This window comes from Bemisia tabaci, chromosome 8 (assembly GCF_918797505.1).
Source record: "Bemisia tabaci chromosome 8, PGI_BMITA_v3".
In the NCBI taxonomy this organism is placed as follows: Eukaryota; Metazoa; Arthropoda; class Insecta; order Hemiptera; family Aleyrodidae; genus Bemisia; species Bemisia tabaci.
Window position 1 is genome coordinate 33,383,278 of NC_092800.1, and position 22,003 is coordinate 33,405,280.

Consider the following 22,003-nt stretch of genomic DNA (forward strand, 5'->3'; position numbering starts at 1 on the left):
AATGCAGTCCAATTTGCAGGTGTCTGAAATTTGATGAATTCCGCGTTTGAATGGACAGGGACGCCACCAAGTGAGCTGAACACGAGGTACCGTTGGTTCATAAATTGAACAATTATTGGAGGAGATATGACAAAATGATCTAATTTGCTAAAATACATGCGTTTAAATGGGAAATGCTGCCAGTTTACGTCACTAGTCGGTGCATTCTCTCACATCTAAATCCATTTTCACACTATTTCCCATAGCCAAAAAAAATTATAAAAAATACTGGAAAATAAGGTCTACAGGCACTTTCAGATGAAGCAATAAAAAATATGCGTGCGAATTCTCCATTCCCAAATTTAACTTTTAAACTTATGATTTTCTGGCACTTGCTGAACTTGACAGATTCGCACTCCCTTCATGAAAAGATCTTGAATCTTGTCTTGATCTGACAAAAGTCAAGTAGGCTAGGTTTAGCAGAAACGCACCAAGTCACATTTAGGAAAGCAACGTTAGTTTGGAGTACCTAGTCAACCAGTCAAAAAAAAAAAAAAATTGAAACTTCTTCACAAATCAGAGTGAGATTGTTTGAGTTTTTGGATCTTACGCATTTCTTTTCTGTTATTTTAATCCAGCTCGGTTTGTCGCCTCGTTTTTATCACTCAGTTCCGTTTCACATGTGAGAACAAATGTTAGGCTTCGTCTTCAACATTTATCTCTAGAAAGACAACATGTTGAACCTCATTTTATCCATTCCAACTTAGTGCAAAATGGTGCATTTCTGTTACTCTCTGCCATAGTGCCATCCAAGTAAAGCTCCGAACCAAGTCCAGTGAGCTTCATGTTGAGATTATTTCCTTTGAGGGCTGAGTTTTCTTGACAATTGCAGGAGTACATGAATCAAAGGAATAAGAACACATCCGTGTAATGATTATATCTCAAAATGTGCCTCAAATGTGATGTTGCATTCTCAATGGCTAATTTCACCTGCACAGGTTTAGCTACAAGAAATTAGAATCTGGTCATTCTTGCACTAAATGCAATGGAACAGCAATCAAGTCCCTAATTATTTCCTAAGGCGAAGTATCAGAGTAAAAAGTTCTGATAGAATCAGTAAATCTTAACTTCCAGCAAATTCATTTCAATCAACTGGATTGCATTTAGCAGAAAGGAACCAGCGCCCGATAACAGTGTTTTCAAACTCATGCAACTTCCTTCCTTCTAAAAATACTCATGCAAGTACATACAGTAGTAAAACTTACACAATAATTTTTCTTTAAAATTAACAATTTTTTGGTGGGAAGCATAAACTATTTGCTATTCTGAGAGATTTTTTAGATAATTATGAAGGAACAAAATTTTTAAAACACTGTAATCTCGCTAGTTCCTTTCAGGCCATATGCGATCCAACTGATCATGGAAAACAGGGATAAGGTTGACTTTCAGCTATCCTCATTTCTCCATACTTTTGAAATTAAGTAAAGAAATTAAATTAAGCAACAGCCACAAAGTGAAGTATTATTACCTTGACGAGATGAGTCAATTTTTGATGAAACAGAGGATACATAAACTTCACCAATAGTACCAAAATAATAAAGCATTCTACGAAGGTAATAGCTCACACAATTTTGGGCATGTTTTACGGATGCTGGTAGAAGTATTAACGAATTTATCAAGACTTGGTAAATATTTTTTAATTGAGGGAGGTTATCCAGTGCACTAACTGATCTTGGATGAAATAAACACACAAAACTGGGTAGTTTTTAAACAATTTAATCATTGTCAGTTTTAAAAATAATAAAAAAAATGTACAAATAAAAAATTACTTCTTCTTCTGCTTGATTTTTCTTAGATAAAACTCAAGCTCTTTGCCTTCAAGAATATAACCATCACAGCGCCCACACTGGCCAGGTCGACTCGAAATACAAGCTGAAATCAAGCCCAAAACAGATATTAGTGTTTTATAGAAAAAGTCTACAGCTAGGAGTAATGTTTGTTTATTTTAAGGCACTGTTTATCAGACTAGAGTGGTTGTAAAAATCCTATTCCCAGCCTTCAAAGCCTTATTTACAAAAGAATACTGGCGGTGTTGGTGCATATTGAAGTCTACTCCTAGGTGTATCAGGAAGGGGTAATTTCTTCATAGAATCCTGTGGACATGTCTGCTGGTACATGATTACCTAAAATCCTTTCATTTCATTACCATCTCTATGCAAATAATATACTTTCCGAAAAATTTCTCTTCACAGAAGTTTCCCAAAATCCTTCCTTTTATAGCATTTTCCTCACTTCTTCCTTATCTGACACACATTTTGAGCTCTGACAGGGACAGCTTTTGGGAGATAAAAAGAAATTCAGATGGTGGGAATTCCAAAAGAACAAAATAAAAATCTAAAATTTTTCGAGATAAGATAAAATGAAATATACATAAGAATCGCGTACTACTGAGGCTCTTACAGTTTACTGCAAAATTCTCGACTCTTTATTCCCTTTCTAGATGAAAAAAACTGGCTGTCCAATTTTCCATACTCTTGCAACATTCTTTTCAAATCCTTGCTTTTTCAGTGTATTTGTACTTTTTTTGAAGACCACCTTCTGGGCAGACAGCCTCTTTAAACAGAGAGCCTTCAGAGAGATTTTTAAATATCAGCATTCAGATATGAAGCACTTAGATTTGTAGGAAAATGGCAGCTACAAGCTGCTGTTTTCCTGCATATTAGTGCTATCAATATTGATTAGTTGGAAGTAAAATTTCGATGCATATAAGGTAGGGCTGTGCGAATATTCGCAATTCCGACTATTCGCTTCGTCTGCCCTGCGCACTATTCGCAAATCGCGAATAATCGCGCTGTCCCGAATAGTGAATTTTTGAACTGACATTTTCAAATATTCGCGCTGTCACGAGGAACGAATTTTCAAACATTCGCGCCATCAAAAATAACGAATTTCCGAGTAGCAATCGTGAAATGTTGCGAGGACCTGCACAAGGCTTCCGCTTCCACCCGAGACATCGCGAACGGCGGATCTCCTTTGATCTTTGCCGAGTTTACGAACAGTGAGCGCGATTGTGATTGGGGGAAGAAGCAAAGAGCCCAAATTATGAATTGAAAGACACAGAAATGTCTGAAGTAGAAAAAAAAGTTCATAAACACATTATCATTTACACCGAAAAAAATAAAATACTAAAATGTGTCTGGTGATCCTTCGATACTAGCTTGACTGCCCACGCAGTTACCTTCAAATCCTGGAAATGCATACTGAACTGCAGCGACAGTCAAGCCAGCATCCAGAGATCTTCAAACACATTCTTAACAGCCTAGGCTGCTATCATAGCATTTCATTGTTTTCTGTGCAGGTGTATGAGCAAATGGAATATTCTTAAAAAAATTAATCACATTTTTTTGGGTTGGCTTTTGTAATATTCGCGAATTTTCATACTTAAAAAATTCATTTCAAATTATTCGTTTTACTATTCGTAACTGTGAATAATTGACTTAAATTATTCGTTATTCGCTTCGCTATTCGCGAATAGTTGCCGAAATTATTCGCTATTCGCTTCGTTCCGAAAATTCGCTATTCGCACAGCCCTAATATAAGGATAGACAACTGATTAGATGAATAGCATTTCATACATACCGAGGAGTCGTGAAGTCTGGAACTGTTCTTCAAGGGCATGTTCGAGTTTTGCTCGGGTCTGTCTTTCGGCGTACTTAGCCGCAACTTTCGGAGACCGCTTCTTATTCAAAATACCTTGGGCGACTTCTCCCTAAGAAACGGAAACATTTCTGTTATAGTTTGAATGGCTGAAATAAATGCTCAACAAGAAATACTCTGTCTTGGTGAAAATGAAGTACTTGTTAAAACTATGTTTTAAAGTTAAAAGTACTATCATTGATCTGTTGAGATTGTGATAAATGTATCACATCATTAGGATTGGACAGGCTAGAAAGGAACTGACTTATAAGAAATTATCAATGGATGGCTTTCATTATATTCTATGGCAAAGGGTTTGCCCTTTCCCTCAACATTGCGGCTAAGTTGTCATTATTCTATCTCCTATTAGGTGAAATGGTCTTGCTACTTCAGTGTTGCATGGATAGATATCAAATGAAAAGTTGATATACTGATGAAGTGTGGTTTACTACGAACTTGACAAATAATTGATTATTTGACATGAACTAGGGTAAAAAGCATTTATTAAATAAGCTTTGCCTACTTTCCTAGTTTAAGACACATCAAGAATTGAAAGGAAGGGAATGGTAAATTTGAATGGGTGGGCTTAACCTTTGCAAATGATACTCAGATTTCAAAGCTGTGCTGATCGTGAAAAACAGTGTCTGAGGAGTGAATCGCATAGGTCAAAAAAACTAGGATGATGCTCATTTGAGCTAAAACAACAATGCGACAATGATAAAGAAGAGAACGGATGCAAACAAAAAGAGGAACGTTCTTCTTCCGTCAGTTTGTTCATTTATAACAGTTTGTCAGTTTCATATCGCACCACCGACTCCATCCTTTCCTTCTCTGTTTTGAGCTGGAGTGCCTGTTGAAAATAGTCAAATTGTTGCCTAATTGCTCAAAAAAAACTTACATGCAGTTCATGGATTGATTTTATTTCCATCATTCTTCAGAATTTGTTTACCTTGAATCATACAGCAGGCAAAATTGCAACTTTTTTATTTGCATTACTAATAGGACTTTTGACAGGCTGAGTATTCGAAACAATAATCAAATGGAAACTTACTGATTTTCCAGTCTTCCTCCTGCCAAGAGGTAAAGCGTAATGTGCTTCATACCACTGTCTGAATGGGGTACCGTCAATTTGGATGATGGAATTCTTAACCAGAGTTTTTGTACGGACCAACTCGTTGCTGCTGGCATTATAAACTACATCGACGATTCGGGTTTTGCGTGTGCAACCTGAAAAGAAACAATGTTTTTCTTTATAATCTGGAAATTTTATGCGGAGAATCTTAGAATTCATGATATTGAGGGAGCCTATTAACAATTGGAGCAATCAAAATTTAAAGAAGTGCACCTGTTTATTTTGGAAAGATACTTATAGGTTTACAAGTGAACATGGCGACACTGGGCACTTTAAACAGCATTGTCATAGAATTTTGGAATGAAATGAATTGACAATTCCCAAACTAGTATTATTAGTAAAATTCCCTGACATTTGACAATACGTGAGGTGGTTAAAAATCCTTGCTGCGAAACCTTAATATGCAACATTTGTTGTTAAAAGCATCAAAAAGACATTCTAGAAAGCAAATACAGTTAATGTAGAGCTCTTTTCTTGCCCCTTTAGTAATTTTCTCAGCTTTGCCTCTATTATCACAGACTACTTAAAATTCCCTGACAATTCCTGGTTTTCTTTGACAGTGGCAACCGTGTGAAAATATTGCTGTTATGACACAATAGGTACTCCTCTTTGATTCTTGTAGGACACAATCGCACTTCAAATTCCAACACTTAGGAATTAAAGTCGGCGGTGTCCAAATGATTATTTTGGGCTCCGATAATAATTCATAAGAAAATTCTTGTTCAGATGATTTGATACACAGAGCCACAACAGACTGCAATTCCGGCGTGACTGAGGGAACTTGACTGTTCCTGAATGAACTGCATTCAATCAATGGTGGTTGATAACCAAAATCATGTAGAGTCATTAGGACTGTGAAACTGCAAAAACGCATATCTCGTTTGCAGCATTTCAAAATCTCCACTCCCATCTAATTATAATAAAGGAAAACAAACCAACACCATGGCGGGAAATTTTCATGGAACAATCTTCACACCAAGAGAAAAAATCATTTAAGTCCTCAAAAATGACATTGAATATTTTTTCAATTCAGAAAATAAAAAACGAGGAGTTAGCAATGTAACAAACCAGGATACTCTCTTTTTTAAGTAGTTCTAGCATTGGTAGGTTTGAATATCTGTTTGAGATAAATGTATGAACTAAATAAAAATATCTAGGGCGGTGAAATAACATCACGAAGAGCTTGGCAGCTGAGCTCATGTTTAAACCAAAATTATTATTTGATTAACCATTGATATCGGCACCACTCAATAGCTCAATGCATTAGGTGGTACCATTGATGAGTGGTGACATATATTAGACTTTTCTTTGATCTCAACAGAGGATGAGTCAAGCTATAATGCTAATAAAAATGAATAAATTAGGAACACTACCTTCAGAACCCCAAGAGAAGTTTCCTTTGTCTAATCTTAAAGCTCTAAACTTTCTGTTTCCACCTCGAGTACGTAACGTATGGACTCTACGTTTGCCAAGCTGAAACACAAAAGAAAATAAAATGAACTCCTGATAAAATAAAATAATATCTAAATTCATCACTGAAGTTGAGAGAAGCAGTGACACAATACATGGACCAATTTTAAAGTAGCCCACAGGGCTAATCTACTTCTTTAAACCCTAGGATGAGGTGACCATTGCCCGAGACAGTCAAACTCAGGTCACCTAGCCAGGAATTAAACCTAGGATCTCTTGGTCTTGGGGCAGAGTTACAATCACTACACCACAGGAGGCCCGCTTTTCTGGGGCTGGATTTTCTGAGATGGAACTAGATCATTGACTGGAAATTTCATGGCTGACCAGCACTGTATACATTAATGAAACTTAAGAGACTATAGCAATTACGGAATCCATCCCAGAAGATGACGTCTGAGATTTTCACAATAGATCAGGTGGAGGATGATGTTTAAGTACTCTACTACCCTTTCATTAATTTAATTCCTTTTTCTAAAGACTCATACTACAAATGTATCATATATGCCTTCGGCAGTCTACCCAAACGCATTCCAACTAGCCCCACGTGACTACTGATAGAGAGTAAGACTGCCATTCACCAATCTTTAGGCTGGGAACTGAGCCCAGAACCTCCTTGACGTAGGGCACACGCTAGACCAGAGGGGGTTGACAGTCTGGACTGAGTGGCAAATTCAAATCATGAATCTTCTTTCCACTAAGATTCGGCTTGAGGAAATTCAGCACTTGCAAAATTCTGATACGTAAAACTAAATGTCTTAACTAAGTCTGGCATGTACACGGTTATGAGGTATTCATTATTCATTTCAGAACTTTAAGGATACTATGGAATGAAGATAGTAAGTATGATTGCCAGAGATAGGGCTAGCTCATCATATAATAAGACTGGAATCGAGTGGACTGCATTTTGCAATTTGGAACTATAAATTCTGGCTCTTCTGGAAAAACACTTATGTGCGTAGGGAAACTAATGGCACATACATTGTTTTGAAACCGGGCTAGAATTTATAGTTCCTAATTGCAGAATGTAGTCTTAGTGTAGGTTATATTACCACTTATCAATGGTACCGCCTGATAGCATTGTCGAACTGGTAAGTGGTACTGATTCAAAGTAGATGAAAGATTATTAATAGTCTGCACATAAGATGAGCAAATTTGGCATAACAATTACTTCTTGTTAAGTGTGATTATTTGTAATTTTCTTTTTGTAAATAAAATAAAATAAATAAATAAATTGTTTGAACAAGGTTCCATAGACTTAGCTCTACATGAAAGTGCTGTTACATTGCAAGAAAAATCCATACTAAAGTACCTTTGTGTTAGAGACTGGGCGACCAAGTTCAAACTTCCTCTTCTTCCTCAGAGGCTTCCTTTTACCTCCGGTGCGCCTCCTCTTATGCCAACTGTCACGTGAGATTCCTGTAACAATGACAGTAAGTATTAAGCAAATATACCTAAATATGTAACATTCCTTCAATCAAGAGCAGCATGAACTGGTACACAATCTGTAGAGAGGTAGATCATTACACTCAAACAATAGAACTTGGAGGTAATGTCATCACAGTATGTGCTTCATGTGATTATTCACTTGCGCTAGAGCTCCCGCATCGTATGTTGAGACAAACGTCAATCTCCGATTAGCTCTGAATTCGCACCACTCAACAGGTTAATACATGTAGTCAGGTGGCACCACTGGTGAATGGTGACATAAACAATACTTTGACATTTGTCTCAACATACGATGCGCGAGCTCTAAGACTTACTGTATGCTATTATGCACAGTCACAATACAATACCAAAATCAGACGATCACATTACCCATTTACTTCGTGCAAGATGCCGACAGCCGATCCAACGGCAAGTATTGAAACCCTAAGACTGGTTTAGTCTGACTTTAGTATACTGTTAGAATTCTGCTACTTGACTGCCAGACCTAAGCTCAACCATTATAGGTTAGAACTTGCACATTTGGTCTCGACAGACTCTAATTGACTCGCGCTTCGAGGAGTTGGGGACGAGCTCATTTCCTCTGATGCTCAGTTAAGAAAGATTGGTACTTGGGGGGCGGAAAAGTTTTTTTAGGGTAGTTAATGGATGCAATAAATTAAAAGTGCTGGCTAAAACAGCGGGTTGACACGACAGAGGGGCCTGTAGGATCACGCCCGGATCAGGCTATCAGATGTACATTTTGAGGGCGCAAGTTTATAAATAGTGAAGAATAATCTATTAGAAGGAAATAAAAGCATTTAATTTAGAACATTACAGAGTGATTAGGTCGATTTGAGAGGATAAATTTGAGAAAATTACTCACCCATTTTCACACACTACACAGTTGCACACACGGAAAAACAGTAATGGCCGATACAGGTTGTCGTCAAGAACAGCTCAAAATGGTTCAAAACGTTGTGTGTGGCTTGGCACTTCAGAAATTCTGAAAGAGAAAAAAATAATGGATGAACGAATCAGTTTAGTAAGAAAATTAAAAAAAATTAAAATTTTATCCAAATGTGATTAAAAATTCACCTTGAACAGGTTAAAAGACCACGCGATTGAAACTTAAAAAAATAATTATCCTCTGAGGAAATTTTCATTGGTACACGGGCACACTTGAAGAAACCAGCCGGGAAAAGTGAGGTTAGGAGGTTTCTGTTTACAAAAATTTTGTTTACAATTTTGGCTCACACCTGTCATTTTTTACGTTTGCTTATTTAATTATGTCCTTATTAATCAATGCTGGTTTTATTTTGCTTCTATAACATAAATTGGTAATGTGCATGAATTAATATTTGTTTGTGTCAGTTTTAAAAATCGAAAATGCAGTCTCTATATCAGTACTTAAAGCAGGTACGTTCAGATAATACTCCCTATTTCATAGTTTTCTCTGTTGCTTTCAGACTTCTGAACGTTTAAAAAGTATCTGAAAAGTACCTAAGAAGTAATTTTTCATTTTTACCAAATGACAGATTCATGCATGTAAGCAGGAAGACTCTTCAATTGTTGTCTGCGTCGTCTCCAAGTTTAGAAATTTAGGATTCTCCTGATTATACCTGATCGAACCACAATTCTGGATCCTACTATCCCTCATTCTCTGTACCACCCGATGATCGTTTGATGAAGGCCCCAATTAGCGACTATCAACCCTTACATAGTTGAAACTTTAATGAAATTTTGTCTGAATCTTTTCTGACTAATAATGCACAAGGCGCTCATGATTTTTTTCTTCTTCAAGCTAGATCATAATTTTTGGATTTTTTTCATTCCAGGTCAGCATTGCAATGAAAACCAAAGATGGTATCAAAATGTCTGTAAGTATATTCTGTCTTTTTCCTAAATGATTAGCATAACACCATGAATAGGAAGAAGAATGACAAGTATTGTGAAGAGTTCACACCAATGGGTCGATCCCAGAAATTTAGATGCTTCATTCTTATAGATCAGCTAAAACCAGTATGGTCCGTCAAGCTTGAGACTGCAACTTTCTACGTTTTAGAAATATTTACCAAGATATCGCACTTTGAAAAATTTGGTGTATGACGTCATCCTCCGCAGTAGTGACACCCTTGGTTTCTTCCACCTTGCTTTCACGCGAGTTTCACGTTGAGTAACCATTGGAACTATGTGTATCACTGACTGATGAAAGTGAGGTGGAAGAAAGAAAGGGTGTCACTATCTTGGTGGATGACTTCGAAAGCTGAAAAAAAGCAAAAAAATTGAGGTAATTTACTCAATAATAACTCATAACAGTATATTTTCTTTGATATTGAAAATTTTCTCTGTGGTGTAGTGTCTCTGCAAAAGGTAGCTCAAACAACAAATTTTGTCACTTTCTCTACCTATGAAAAAAAAAAAAGTTTAACCCAATATTTTCTGCATTCTTACTCAAGAGTTCAGATCATCACATGGCATCTACTGTACGTATTACTTCATTTATCATTTTTTATTTTTTCTCTGTTTTAGGACTCTTTTTCTCTCCGACACTCACATACCAAAAACTCAAACTTACTGAATGTAGATTCCGAAGAGGTTCTTCAAACTATCGACCACCATCTTGGTGAAATTACTCTATTACATCTGAAGTAAGTAATTACTGTATCTCTTTTCTCCTCTTAATTATTATGATGAGAAAATTATTTTGAACTTCGAATCGACTCAGATTTTAAATCTAAGAATTTAGAAAGAAACCATGATTTTCCATGAAGATGATCATTTGTTTTCAAACTTCAAACATTTTTTAATTTAAAAATTACATTCGTCCTGAGCAGGCAGTAAAATATATGACATGTTTTTCAATTTGATTCAATTTAGGAATATATGTTTTCACAAGTATGATTCTGAGTCTGGAATTGTTACTTCCTCTGAAAGAAGTAAAATCAAGTCCAAGAATTGATGCCTCGTAAAAAATTGACATCTCTCGGCATGGCTGTGCTCAAATTTTCTCTGTAGGCCTTTTTCATGAAAACTGAAGCTTATCATATCTCTTTTTTCCAGATGTGTAACAGCTGTTTCAAGAAAGGATTATAACGAGGCATACAGCTATCAAAGTCCTCTAGTTCAACAGTGGATAAAACTGTTCCAAGCAATCAAAGATGAGAATTGGCTTCTGCCGGTCATGATCACAGTTTGTTTAGATCTGCGATGCCTGGCCCTGAAAGTCGGTACAGTCACTTCTGGAGAGTCATCAACCGTAACAAAACCCCGAGAGGCTTTGGAGAAAGCAGCAGAGGCTCTTATGAACTGTTTTAGAATTTGCACCGCTGACAAGTATGTGGCTAAGCCTGTTTCTAAAAAGAAGTTCAGATTGAGAAACTAAACTGACCGCAGTAGCAAAGTACATAAATTTCGTATCCTGAAAGTTTTAACATAAATGAAAGAGTGGAGGTTAAGATAAATGTTTAAGATAGTTGCTTGAGTTTCTAAAAGGGACCTTGTCCATCTTCAAGACCCCTTGATGATGAAATTACAAAAACGCGCATCTTATTGTTTCAAAATGAACCGCGTTCAACAGAAAGGAACCAAGCCACATCAGCTATCGTCAAATTTAATTGGGCAATTAAATTTTTTACAAGAAAACGGTAGTCTGGAGTTTTGTGCAAATTTCAGTGAATTTTCTGCATAGTACAAAGCTAATTCCTTAAAATTTTCTAAGGAATCTGAACAAATGTTCTCTTGTAAAAAATTAAATTACCCAGTTAAATTTATTTCAGTGAATTTTCTGCATAGTACAAAGCAAATTCCTTAAAATTTTCTAAGGAATCTGAACAAATGTTCTCTTGTAAAAAATTAAACTACCCAGTTAAATTTGGCAATAGCTGATGTGGCTTGGTTCCTTTCTGTTAAACACGGTCCAAATCTCTGCCCCTGTTTTATTTTTGAAAGCAGGTTAAACCAACTTCATCGCTTTAATTTTCAAAGAATATCTTTCATGTAGAGTAAGAAAGATTTCTAAAATTAATGGTGCGTACTTTTTGGCACAAGTAATGAATCATGACAGGAAGTTTGTAGCATTGCAAACTGAGATATGCATTTTTGTTGTCCAGTTGACAGGTAGGTGAGAAGTTCATTACTGAAAAAAAAAAAAAAAAAAAAAAAAAAAAAAAATTATGCAATGCTGGCAACTACCCAACTCTTTCAGACTTACTAATTTACGAGAAAACACAGTGGATGGCTTTTGCCACAATTTAAAATTTTTCAAACTTTTCATCTCATGAAATTTTTAAAACGAACTCATTTCCTTAGTTTTTAGAACTTGCAAAAAATTGTAAGTATCCAGCTTTTTCTAAAAATATAAATTTATTTTTACTCTTTCATAAGAAAAAGTATACATCTCTTTGAACTTATAATGGACCACTAGACAAGGTACGAATTTCAGCATTCTGATACTTGTTCCTTAACCAAAATTTTACGTAAAACACGATGCGCACAACAAAAAATACCGATATCAACTCCTTACGAAGATATTTAATGATTCTTGATGCGTGAATTCAAACCATCTGCTCATGAAAACTCAATGCTCTACGTGATTTACATCGCGCGCTAAACGTTATCATGACAGTCTCTGCGATATAAATATCTGGCAACCTCGATCTTGACGCTTTGGCTCAGCTACAGCAAATTGCTTGTAGTTTGAACAACACATGGCTGGAAATGAACATTGCTCGATTGAGAAGCTTGCTAAAACCGTTGTAGTGCGCGATTTGACTCACGTAGAGCTTTGAGTTTCTTGTGAGCGGGCAGTTCAAATTCGTCGTAACCAGTGTGAAATAAAAACTTTAATATCTTCGTTAGGAGTTGGTTTCATTTTCGTTGAGTGAATCGTGTTCTACGTGAAATTTTGGTTTAGGAACATGTATCAGAATGCTTAAATTCATACCTTGTCTAGTAGTCCATTTGATAATATCTTTTTTATTTAATTGAAAATTCTCTTTTTCGCAGCCGAGCAGGTGAGCGGGAGACGAAAAAATGGGGCATGATGTCTTTCGTTAACCAACTCTTCAAAGTTTACTTCAAGTTGAATAAATTGAATCTAATGAAGCCACTCATTCGAGCCATTGATTCTTCTCCATTCAAAGAGAAGTTCTCGAAAGCGCAACAAATAACGTACAAATATTTTGTCGGAAGAAAAGCAACTTTCGACAGCGAATATGCCCTAGGTAAGTGCTCAATGTTTTAAGCCAACAGAAAATGCTTTTACCTGTTGGGCCTTGGAATTTTAATTGTACCATGTGGAGTCTCATTAGTTATTTTAAACTATCTGAAACTCGTGTCATGTAAGTTGGCAATCATATAATTTATTTATATGATTTATATTTTAAACGGAAATATTTATTTTTTAAACGGAAAACTACTCAACTGCAATTCTTTAAAACTGCCGTGTTTTTTCTTCTCTGTGCGAAGAAAATTCTGCATAAACTTTAAGGAATGATGTCAATTTGTTTTCCTCTAAAAAAATAACATAGAGGTGGAGATTTTCAGACACCGCAAGCGAGATATATGATTGCGGACTTATGCTGTCGAGTTGTTTATTTTCCCTTGTCAAACAACTGCGCTGCCATTAATTAAACCTAGCTTGCACTTAACAGGTTACTTGTAGCCCTCTAGATAGTGTCATTTGTGCGCCCTAGAATTTGAAGTATAACATCATTCAACATTCAACCGTCAGACCCGCCTAAATAATCTTCCATCCCTAACAAACATGTAGGCTAAAAAAATTGAAGGAAGTAGCAATTGAACTTTTCAAAGTTAATCGTTTTGTTTTATCGTAATCTATAATAGTTGGGACTCAGTCAATGTCATTCTCATTTTCTCATTGATTCCTTTTCTGTTTTCAGCCAATGAGTATTTAACTTATGCGTTTGAAAAGTGTCATAAATCAATGAGGAAGAACAAAAGATTGATTTTGATTTACTTGGTTCCTGTGAAATTGTTATTGGTAAGTTCTTTTTTTGGTTCTTGTTTTGTCCTTTTAAGAATTTTTGACCTCTCTTACTTTTTTTCATCACTCAAGCTACACTAGGGCTTATAATGTATCAACGCCATAGAATATTGGTAACAGTATAAGATGCTGTTGAGGAGCTTTAATTTTTTAATCCACTTCGTTCCACGTGTAATTATGATTAGCAATATGCTTTCATGTGTCATGTACTTTGCTTTGTACCTGATACAATTGGTCTGCATTTTGAACAATTTTCCCAAATTACACTGTATTTCCAATACAAAGTGCCATTTTTCTCTATTTTTTTAAAAAAATGCATCACAAGGTTTGCAGCGGCCTTGGCAATTTTGTAAAGTGGAGGAATTTACAATGACCTGGGAAAGTTAGGGAATACATAAAAAAATCCATGGAGTTTCACAAGTAGCACATCAACTCAGCAAATTTCAGTGGGTGACTTTCAAGAGAGGAGGAGCTACCTCTGATCACCTTTTTCCGTACTTTAAATATCTGTAAAAAGACATTTTGTCCTAAGTTTAGCAAAAGCCTAAAAAAAAATCCACAAGAAAGTTGTTTTCGAAGCTTGAAGTTTTGTGGAAAGTAATTCATGTCATGAGTCATGTTGACTGTGGGTGATTACTTCGTTGTAGGCATATTAATAGAGCTTCATTTTTTTATTTAGTTAGAGAATTCGGAAATTTTAGCATGCAGGAAAGGAACGGAATCGGAAAATTACGAATTCATGGACACTCTGCAGAAACGACACTGCCATTCTGGCCAATTCTGTAGTGGTAAGATCATGCTAGTGTGATAGCTCTTATTTGTATCTACTTGTATCTTCATTCTTTTCCAAGGAGTCTACTTCTGTGAAGACACGCTCCCTATCTAGTGGTTTAGGGTAAAATAATGTGTGGCTATTCATTCATCCCTTAAAGTAGGTGGGTCATTCCACGTCAACTGTGCCAGGCTCGGAACCCGACCCCCTCCGATTTGGCTGAAAATTGGTATACGGGGTCTTTACATCATTATAAGAAACTAATTTGAAGGGTTTTCCCATCCGACGCCCCGTTCGCGAGATATCGACGCCCAAAGATGGGGTGAATTTTAGCGATATTCAAAAAAGCCCGTTTTAGCGATTCTCATTTTCTCGACTTCCCTCTCTTTGACTCTCCATAGCGAGACTCTGTATCAATCCATCATACTTTGAAAGAGTGTTTCTAGACCAGTTTTTCATGTAGATTCTAAATATGCCATCGAAATTAAGCTGAAAATTATTTAAATAGCCGTAATTTAGAGTTTTTTAAAATTTACGATTTTTTTGCCATTCAATGTTCAAACTCAATTATCTAAAAAACAGTCACTCCGATTTTCGATTTTTTTTTTATACTTCGAGCTTAGGATATATACTTTTGGTTGATATACTTTTTTCAATAGTAATCGGACGGTTAAGGGCCTAAAAAAATTCAAATAGGCCAAAAAAGGTCAAAAATTGGTAAAAAAAGACGATTTTTTACATTTGAATCCAAATATTTCGATAATGAACACTTCAATTAACGATGTTTTCCCCCAGTTCACCCTCTAAGATGTATAAAATCAGACTATCGACGCTTTCCATACATTTACCGATCGATTAACGGCCTGATGGAAACCGGAAACCGACCGAAAATCCTCGAAATTGACGCAAAAAGACGATTTTTCACACCGTAACCGATGCTTTCCATAGATTGTAACTGCAATTTCCAATTTTCTCTCTCTATTTCAACCTTAAGGTATATACTTTCGAGTAATAAACACTTACTAACGTGCATCAATGGGCCACGGATCTAAACGGAAATGAAAACCGGCCGGAAATGCTCAAAAATGACGGAAAAAGGCGATTTATTGCATAGCCAGGGAAGCATGTGTTCGAAAATTACGTCCCGTTTGCACGTTTGTGATGCAAGTTTACTCCTTCATTTTGGTCCCTAGAATGAGAAAATCTTTGGTGGACTATCCGATTTTGATGCCAAGGCCCCAAAAACAAGATGGCGGCCAAAATGGAGGCTGAAATTGAAATGTTGGTGAAACGGCACAAAACGTCAAGAGAGGTGTCGATCCTCATGTTTTTTGAATCGTAGATTCCAAAAAAATTGTCATACAGACCCCTCGACCCACGGAAATGACCAAAATCCAAGATGGCGGCCGATTTTGGCTCTTTAGTGGCTAAAACGTCAAATGAGGAGGAAAGAGAGGAGTAAACACTCCAGATATCTGTTTTCGAGGTCACCGATTCCAAAAAATAGGAGAAAAAAACATCTCATGCCAAATGGTACTGATTTGGACCATGCAAAGGCCGAACTCGGCAGTCATTCTGATTAGAGTGTTCAGAAACACTCTATAATCGGGACCTCTCGACCCACGGAAATGCACAAAATCCAAGATGGCGGCGATTTCGGCTCCTGAATGGTTAAAACGTCAAATGCGGAGCAAAGTTCCAGCAAGTGTGTTTTGAGCCACTGAATCTGAAAATTGCGTTTATAATTTCCGACCACCCCTCAGTCTTCCAGAAAACTGACCAGGATAATGACAATTTTTCCGGGCGGAATCGACTTTTCCAGAAAATCGTCCTGTTGCAAACTTTTGCTGGATCAAAAATAAGAGTTGGTAGGTACTATAGAAATGTCTCAAAAATCACGATGAGCGGATCGGCAAAGTCTAAAATGTACTCCTTACTTCACAATTTGCATAAGAAATTTGAGTTTTTTTTAGCTTTCCGCCTCAAAAATGATACCACGGCACAGGTGAACGTTTCGTTAGAGGAGTCATATTCCATCCAACCCCTGCTTACAAGGATACTACGCAATATTCAACATAGCTGACGCCAATCCACCAACACGCTTGAGATGGGACGATGATTCTAACCACTTGATAACAATCGGCGTGTTTACATTCACATTTTTCTCGCGTTGACAGATATCCGCCGTGATTGACCTCATGCTCTCCTCAACTTGCGCGCGGAAGCGTGAGGAGGGATTGAATGGAACGACTCCTCTAACGAAATGTTCACCTGTGCCGTGGTATCGTTTTTGAGGAGGGCAGCTTAAAAAAACGGAAATTTCTTACGCTAATTGTGAAGTGAGGAGTATATTTCAGACTTTGCGAAAGTGCTTATCGTGATTTTTGTGACATATTATCCATTAGGAAAAACTCTTAATTTTGCTCTAGCAAAAGTTTCAAACAGGCCCGGCCCATTGCAGGGTGATGAGAAGGCACGGAGGAAATTTCCGGATTCAGCGCCTCATAATACGAAGGAATCACCTTATCTCGTCCGGGAGATTATTATATAGTAATTATTTGGATTTGCTGACTTCTAAACTCGACTTTCGATACTCCGCTACCAACTTGCGCTTCATGTACTAGGCGTCATCTTGATCTTGTGCAATCACCACTAGGTCATCAGCAAATCCGAGAAACTGACAAAGGGAGGTGATCAGCAAAGCACTAAGTTGGAGGATGGGCAGCAGATCAAAGGCTGCGCGCACTATAGGTACTTGGGGGGGGGGGGGGGGTGCGGTTGACCCAGGATGAAAGAACGGATCAAGGGATCAAGGAAAGAAACATCCAAGCAAAGAAGGCCACAGCGATGTTCAATGGAATCCTCTGGGATCCGCGGATTTCCAAAGAGAACAAGAGAAAAATTTACAAAGTTGAAGTCAAAAGTATTCTTACATATGACAGTGAAGTTTGGCAGCTGAAGGGATGGACCCAAGGGATGCTGAGAGCCACGAAAATAGATTTCTGGAGGAGGTGGCTGTAGGAATTTTTAGGAACGATCGGGTTCGCAATGAAAGAGTGCGGCAGATCATGGGAGTCGAAAATGACATCGTATTCGACGACATGATCAGACAGCTTGACTGGTATGGCCATGTTAATAGAATGACGGACGAAGGACTGCCAAAGAAGATGCTTGATTGGGTATTCTTCCAGGGAGGAGTCGAAGTGGATGCCCAGTGAAAGGGTAGCGACATAGGGTTTTAGAAGGAATGAGGGTAAGTGAACTCCCTGAAAGGCTTTTCGAGGATCGGGAACTTTGCTCCGCATTTGACGTTTTAACCATTCAGGAGCCGAAATCGCCGCCATCTTGGATTTTGTGCATTTCCGTGGGTCGAGAGGTCCCGATTATAGAGTGTTTCTGAACACTCTAATCAGAATGACTGCCGAGTTCGGCCTTTGCATGGTCCAAATCAGTACCATTTGGCATGAGATGTTTTTTTTCTCCTATTTTTTGGAATCGGTGACCTCGAAAACAGATATCTGGAGTGTTTACTCCTCTCTTTCCTCCTCATTTGACGTTTTAGCCACTAAAGAGCCAAAATCGGCCGCCATCTTGGATTTTGGTCATTTCCGTGGGTCGAGGGGTCTGTATGACAATTTTTTTGGAATCTACGATTCAAAAAACATGAGGATCGACACCTCTCTTGACGTTTTGTGCCGTTTCACCAACATTTCAATTTCAGCCTCCATTTTGGCCGCCATCTTGTTTTTGGGGCCTTGGCATCAAAATCGGATAGTCCACCAAAGATTTTCTCATTCTAGGGACCAAAATGAAGGAGTAAACTTGCATCACAAACGTGCAAACGGGACGTAATTTTCGAACACATGCTTCCCTGGCTATGCAATAAATCGCCTTTTTCCGTCATTTTTGAGCATTTCCGGCCGGTTTTCATTTCCGTTTAGATCCGTGGCCCATTGATGCACGTTAGTAAGTGTTTATTACTCGAAAGTATATACCTTAAGGTTGAAATAGAGAGAGAAAATTGGAAATTGCAGTTACAATCTATGGAAAGCATCGGTTACGGTGTGAAAAATCGTCTTTTTGCGTCAATTTCGAGGATTTTCGGTCGGTTTCCGGTTTCCATCAGGCCGTTAATCGATCGGTAAATGTATGGAAAGCGTCGATAGTCTGATTTTATACATCTTAGAGGGTGAACTGGGGGAAAACATCGTTAATTGAAGTGTTCATTATCGAAATATTTGGATTCAAATGTAAAAAATCGTCTTTTTTTACCAATTTTTGACCTTTTTTGGCCTATTTGAATTTTTTTAGGCCCTTAACCGTCCGATTACTATTGAAAAAAGTATATCAACCAAAAGTATATATCCTAAGCTCGAAGTATAAAAAAAAAATCGAAAATCGGAGTGACTGTTTTTTAGATAATTGAGTTTGAACATTGAATGGCAAAAAAATCGTAAATTTTAAAAAACTCTAAATTACGGCTATTTAAATAATTTTCAGCTTAATTTCGATGGCATATTTAGAATCTACATGAAAAACTGGTCTAGAAACACTCTTTCAAAGTATGATGGATTGATACAGAGTCTCGCTATGGAGAGTCAAAGAGAGGGAAGTCGAGAAAATGAGAATCGCTAAAACGGGCTTTTTTGAATATCGCTAAAATTCACCCCATCTTTGGGGGTCGATATCTCGCGAACGGGGCGTCGGATGGGAAAACCCTTCAAATTAGTTTCTTATAATGATGTAAAGACCCCGTATACCAATTTTCAGCCAAATCGGAGGGGGTCGGGTTCCGAGCCTGGCACAGTTGACGTGGAATGACCCAGGTGGGACCACTGTATTTCCTTTGCTGACATTTTTAAAGTCTCATGCTTTACTGCTCTGCGTGTTATTCTAAATCAAGCAATTGTTTTAGGTGTACTTATCATTTTCTAATTATGTTCCAGGGCTACATGCCAACAAAAGCTGTCCTAGAAAAGTATGATTTGACCTCACTATGGGAGGTAGCAGAGGCAGTCAAGTGCGGACGTCTAAATAATCTAAATAGCGCCATGGAGAAGCATCAGTCATTTTTTATCAAGAGTGGAATCTACTTGATCCTTGAAAAATTGAAATTAATTGCCTACAGAAATCTTTTTAAGAGAGCGTAAGTAATTCTAATATGACTCCTCATCCATAAATGTGATTTCCCAAGGAAAGGCAATCGCTGCTGTTTTTACTTTGCTATTGTAGTGCCCTAATTTGGAGGTGTTCAACTGTCAAAAGTTTGATGGCTAAACTCCACGACCATGTATCTAGATCTAGATCAAGATTTTCTGACTTTTCCAGGTTGCTGTGTATGCACTAAAATTTTTTAGGTAGGTATCCCATACCACCTGAGACCCTGCTGTAGTATTTAAAGCACTGAAGGTAAAAGAGAACCATTTTTCATGAAACTGAAAAAGTATTTTTTGAAATTTTTTCCCTGAAAAACAAACTTGGAAACATAATTTTTTTTTATCTTCTTTGGCAGAGCTTATTTTTGAACAAACTCCATTTTACTCTAGACAGAGCATATTTTCGTTGCTGATCGGTTGAGCAAAGATCTCTGATATGTTTCCCACTTCATCAAAGTATCAGGGTTCATCATAATCCTGAAATTTTCAGGATTCCCTTTTGGCCCCAATGATTAGTTGAAAGTGTACTGATCTGTGGCCAGATGAACTGCTAAGTCAGTAATGTGACCAAAGTAAATTTATGGAAACCTTTGAAGATCTACAAAGCACCATGCAGTCCTGTACAATCGCCGTACAATAATTTGTTGATCTAGTCAAACAGTTCGAAATCCATCCAACTTGGCTCAACAGATTTACAATGGAAATATTAAGCTTAAGTATTGATTTGCGTATGCTATCCTTCATCTCTTGTACTTCTGAATTTCAGGTATCTTCAAGTAAAAAATCATGTAGTACCCATGCAAGTTCTTCTAGCAGCTGCGCAAATTGTTGACAATGAGCCAGTCGAAATGGATGACGTCCACTGTTTAGTCGCCAACATGATCCATAGTGGAAAAATAAAAGGATACATCTCACTTGCTCATCAAAAGTTGGTTTTAAGTAAAGTAGATGCTTTCCCAAAATTAAGTAACATAAATCATTCTAACTGATAATGCTTGTTTCAATTGAACTTTAATTTTATGTAATTTTATACAACCCAATCATTTTAGTAATAAACTGTTTTTTATTATTTCAGTTTTTTTTATCAAGTTTTAAACTAAATATACATAGAAATACCAAAAGATAAAATGAAGAAATCTCAAGAGATCTACCAGCATCTGGAGCAACAACGTTTGAATTTTTAATCACTTTAATAGTGAAGTTTCTAAAATTCTTGTTAAGCACCTATTTTAACCATCAAATTACTGAACCTACGGAGAATTTGCAGCTGTCACAAATTTTGTGAATTTCATGTTTAAGAAGAGACTGTGAAATGAAATATACATGAGAATATTCTTGGTTTCTGAAATGAGCAATTATCAGAGGAAATATGACCAAATGACCCAATCTGCTGAAGTAAAAAAATACATGTGTTCAAAGGGAATTGCCGCCTACTGACATCACAAGGCGGCCGATTATCTTTTTTTTTATGTCTATTTTTCCACAATTTCCCATACCAGAAAAATAATTAAGAAAAATAATGCGAATGCAGTCAACTGAGCATTCTCAGATGCAGTGATAACATTTTATGTATGCAAATTCTCCAATGTCTGATTTTTATTGGTGATTAGTTTTTTACACAGCTCTTAAATTTTTAGTCTGAAATGATTTTGAATACAAACTCTCAAATTTCTAGTCTAATGTAACGACATATGTTTTGAATTATGATGAGTGACGATACACCTTTTTAAATCACATTAAAGTCGAAAAAGATAACTCAAGCTGGACCCAAACCCAATCAAAGGCTTACAGAAATCCTTTAAAACTCCACGAAAACCCAGAAATATATTTCAGTTTCACCTCTTCTGCAGATTGACGTTTTTGTGTTTTGCAATTCTTGCCTGGAGCTGCTTCACATAAAAAAAAGTCTATCTGCATGATAACTTTCAGAATAACCCTCTGACCACCCCGCGCCAAGTTATGACCTCTACTACTTATTGGTTCTCATTTTTTCTTCTTCTTTGTTGACATCTACATACGAATAGACTTATTTTGTGTGAATGCATCTCAACGGTGACCACTACCAGACCACGTATTTCTTTTGCGGCGTTCAAAAATTTCCACTTCTAATTTATTTTTTTGAAGGAGAACAAATCAATATAATTTTTTGAAATTTTCACAGAGTTTGCTTCGCACAGAGAAGAAAAATCAGGGAAGTTTTCGAGAGTTGACTTTGAACAGTTTTTCATTTAAAAATTAAAGTAAGACAGGAAGCCTACATCATCGCAAACTGAGATACGTCCTCTGGTACTTTCACCCTAGATTTGCTTGTTTTCGAGAAAAGAGAAAGGGAACAAACGCAGCTTGAGAAGTTCTATAAACCTGTATTT

General features: G+C 37.0%; 2 protein-coding genes across 2 annotated transcripts; one reads left to right on the forward strand and one right to left on the reverse strand.

Moving 5' to 3' along the window:
* Nucleotides 1-1,739: 1,739 nt before the first annotated feature.
* Nucleotides 1,740-8,717, reverse strand: RpS8 (ribosomal protein S8). Its single transcript, XM_019041185.2, has 6 exons — nt 8,586-8,717; nt 7,587-7,693; nt 6,181-6,280; nt 4,727-4,902; nt 3,619-3,748; nt 1,740-1,911 (listed from the first exon to the last, which is right to left on the reverse strand). The coding sequence occupies exons 1-6, from the start codon at nt 8,587-8,589 to the stop codon at nt 1,805-1,807; spliced, it is 624 nt and encodes a 207-aa protein (XP_018896730.1). The 5' UTR covers nt 8,590-8,717; the 3' UTR covers nt 1,740-1,804.
* A 193-nt stretch (nt 8,718-8,910) lies between these two features.
* On the forward strand, nt 8,911-20,703 carry PCID2 (PCI domain-containing protein 2). The gene is made up of 8 exons (XM_019041186.2): nt 8,911-9,118; nt 9,538-9,579; nt 10,232-10,350; nt 10,763-11,035; nt 12,707-12,924; nt 13,603-13,703; nt 19,425-19,624; nt 20,401-20,703. The coding sequence occupies exons 1-8, from the start codon at nt 9,089-9,091 to the stop codon at nt 20,621-20,623; spliced, it is 1,206 nt and encodes a 401-aa protein (XP_018896731.2). The 5' UTR covers nt 8,911-9,088; the 3' UTR covers nt 20,624-20,703.
* Nucleotides 20,704-22,003: the final 1,300 nt, after the last annotated feature.

Bases quoted from the DNA above. Each gene is read 5' to 3' on its own strand.
- RpS8 (XM_019041185.2), bottom strand. The intron at 6,281-7,586 runs GTACTTTAGTAT...TTTGTGTTTCAG, and splicing joins GCCCAGTCTCTAACACAAAG to CTTGGCAAACGTAGAGTCCA. The intron at 4,903-6,180 runs GTAGTGTTCCTA...GTTTCTTTTCAG, and splicing joins CTTCTCTTGGGGTTCTGAAG to GTTGCACACGCAAAACCCGA.
- PCID2 (XM_019041186.2), top strand. From the start codon at position 9,089: ATGCAGTCTCTATATCAGTACTTAAAGCAG. The intron at 9,580-10,231 runs GTAAGTATATTC...TCTCTGTTTTAG, and splicing joins AAGATGGTATCAAAATGTCT to GACTCTTTTTCTCTCCGACA. The intron at 10,351-10,762 runs GTAAGTAATTAC...TCTTTTTTCCAG, and splicing joins ATTACTCTATTACATCTGAA to ATGTGTAACAGCTGTTTCAA.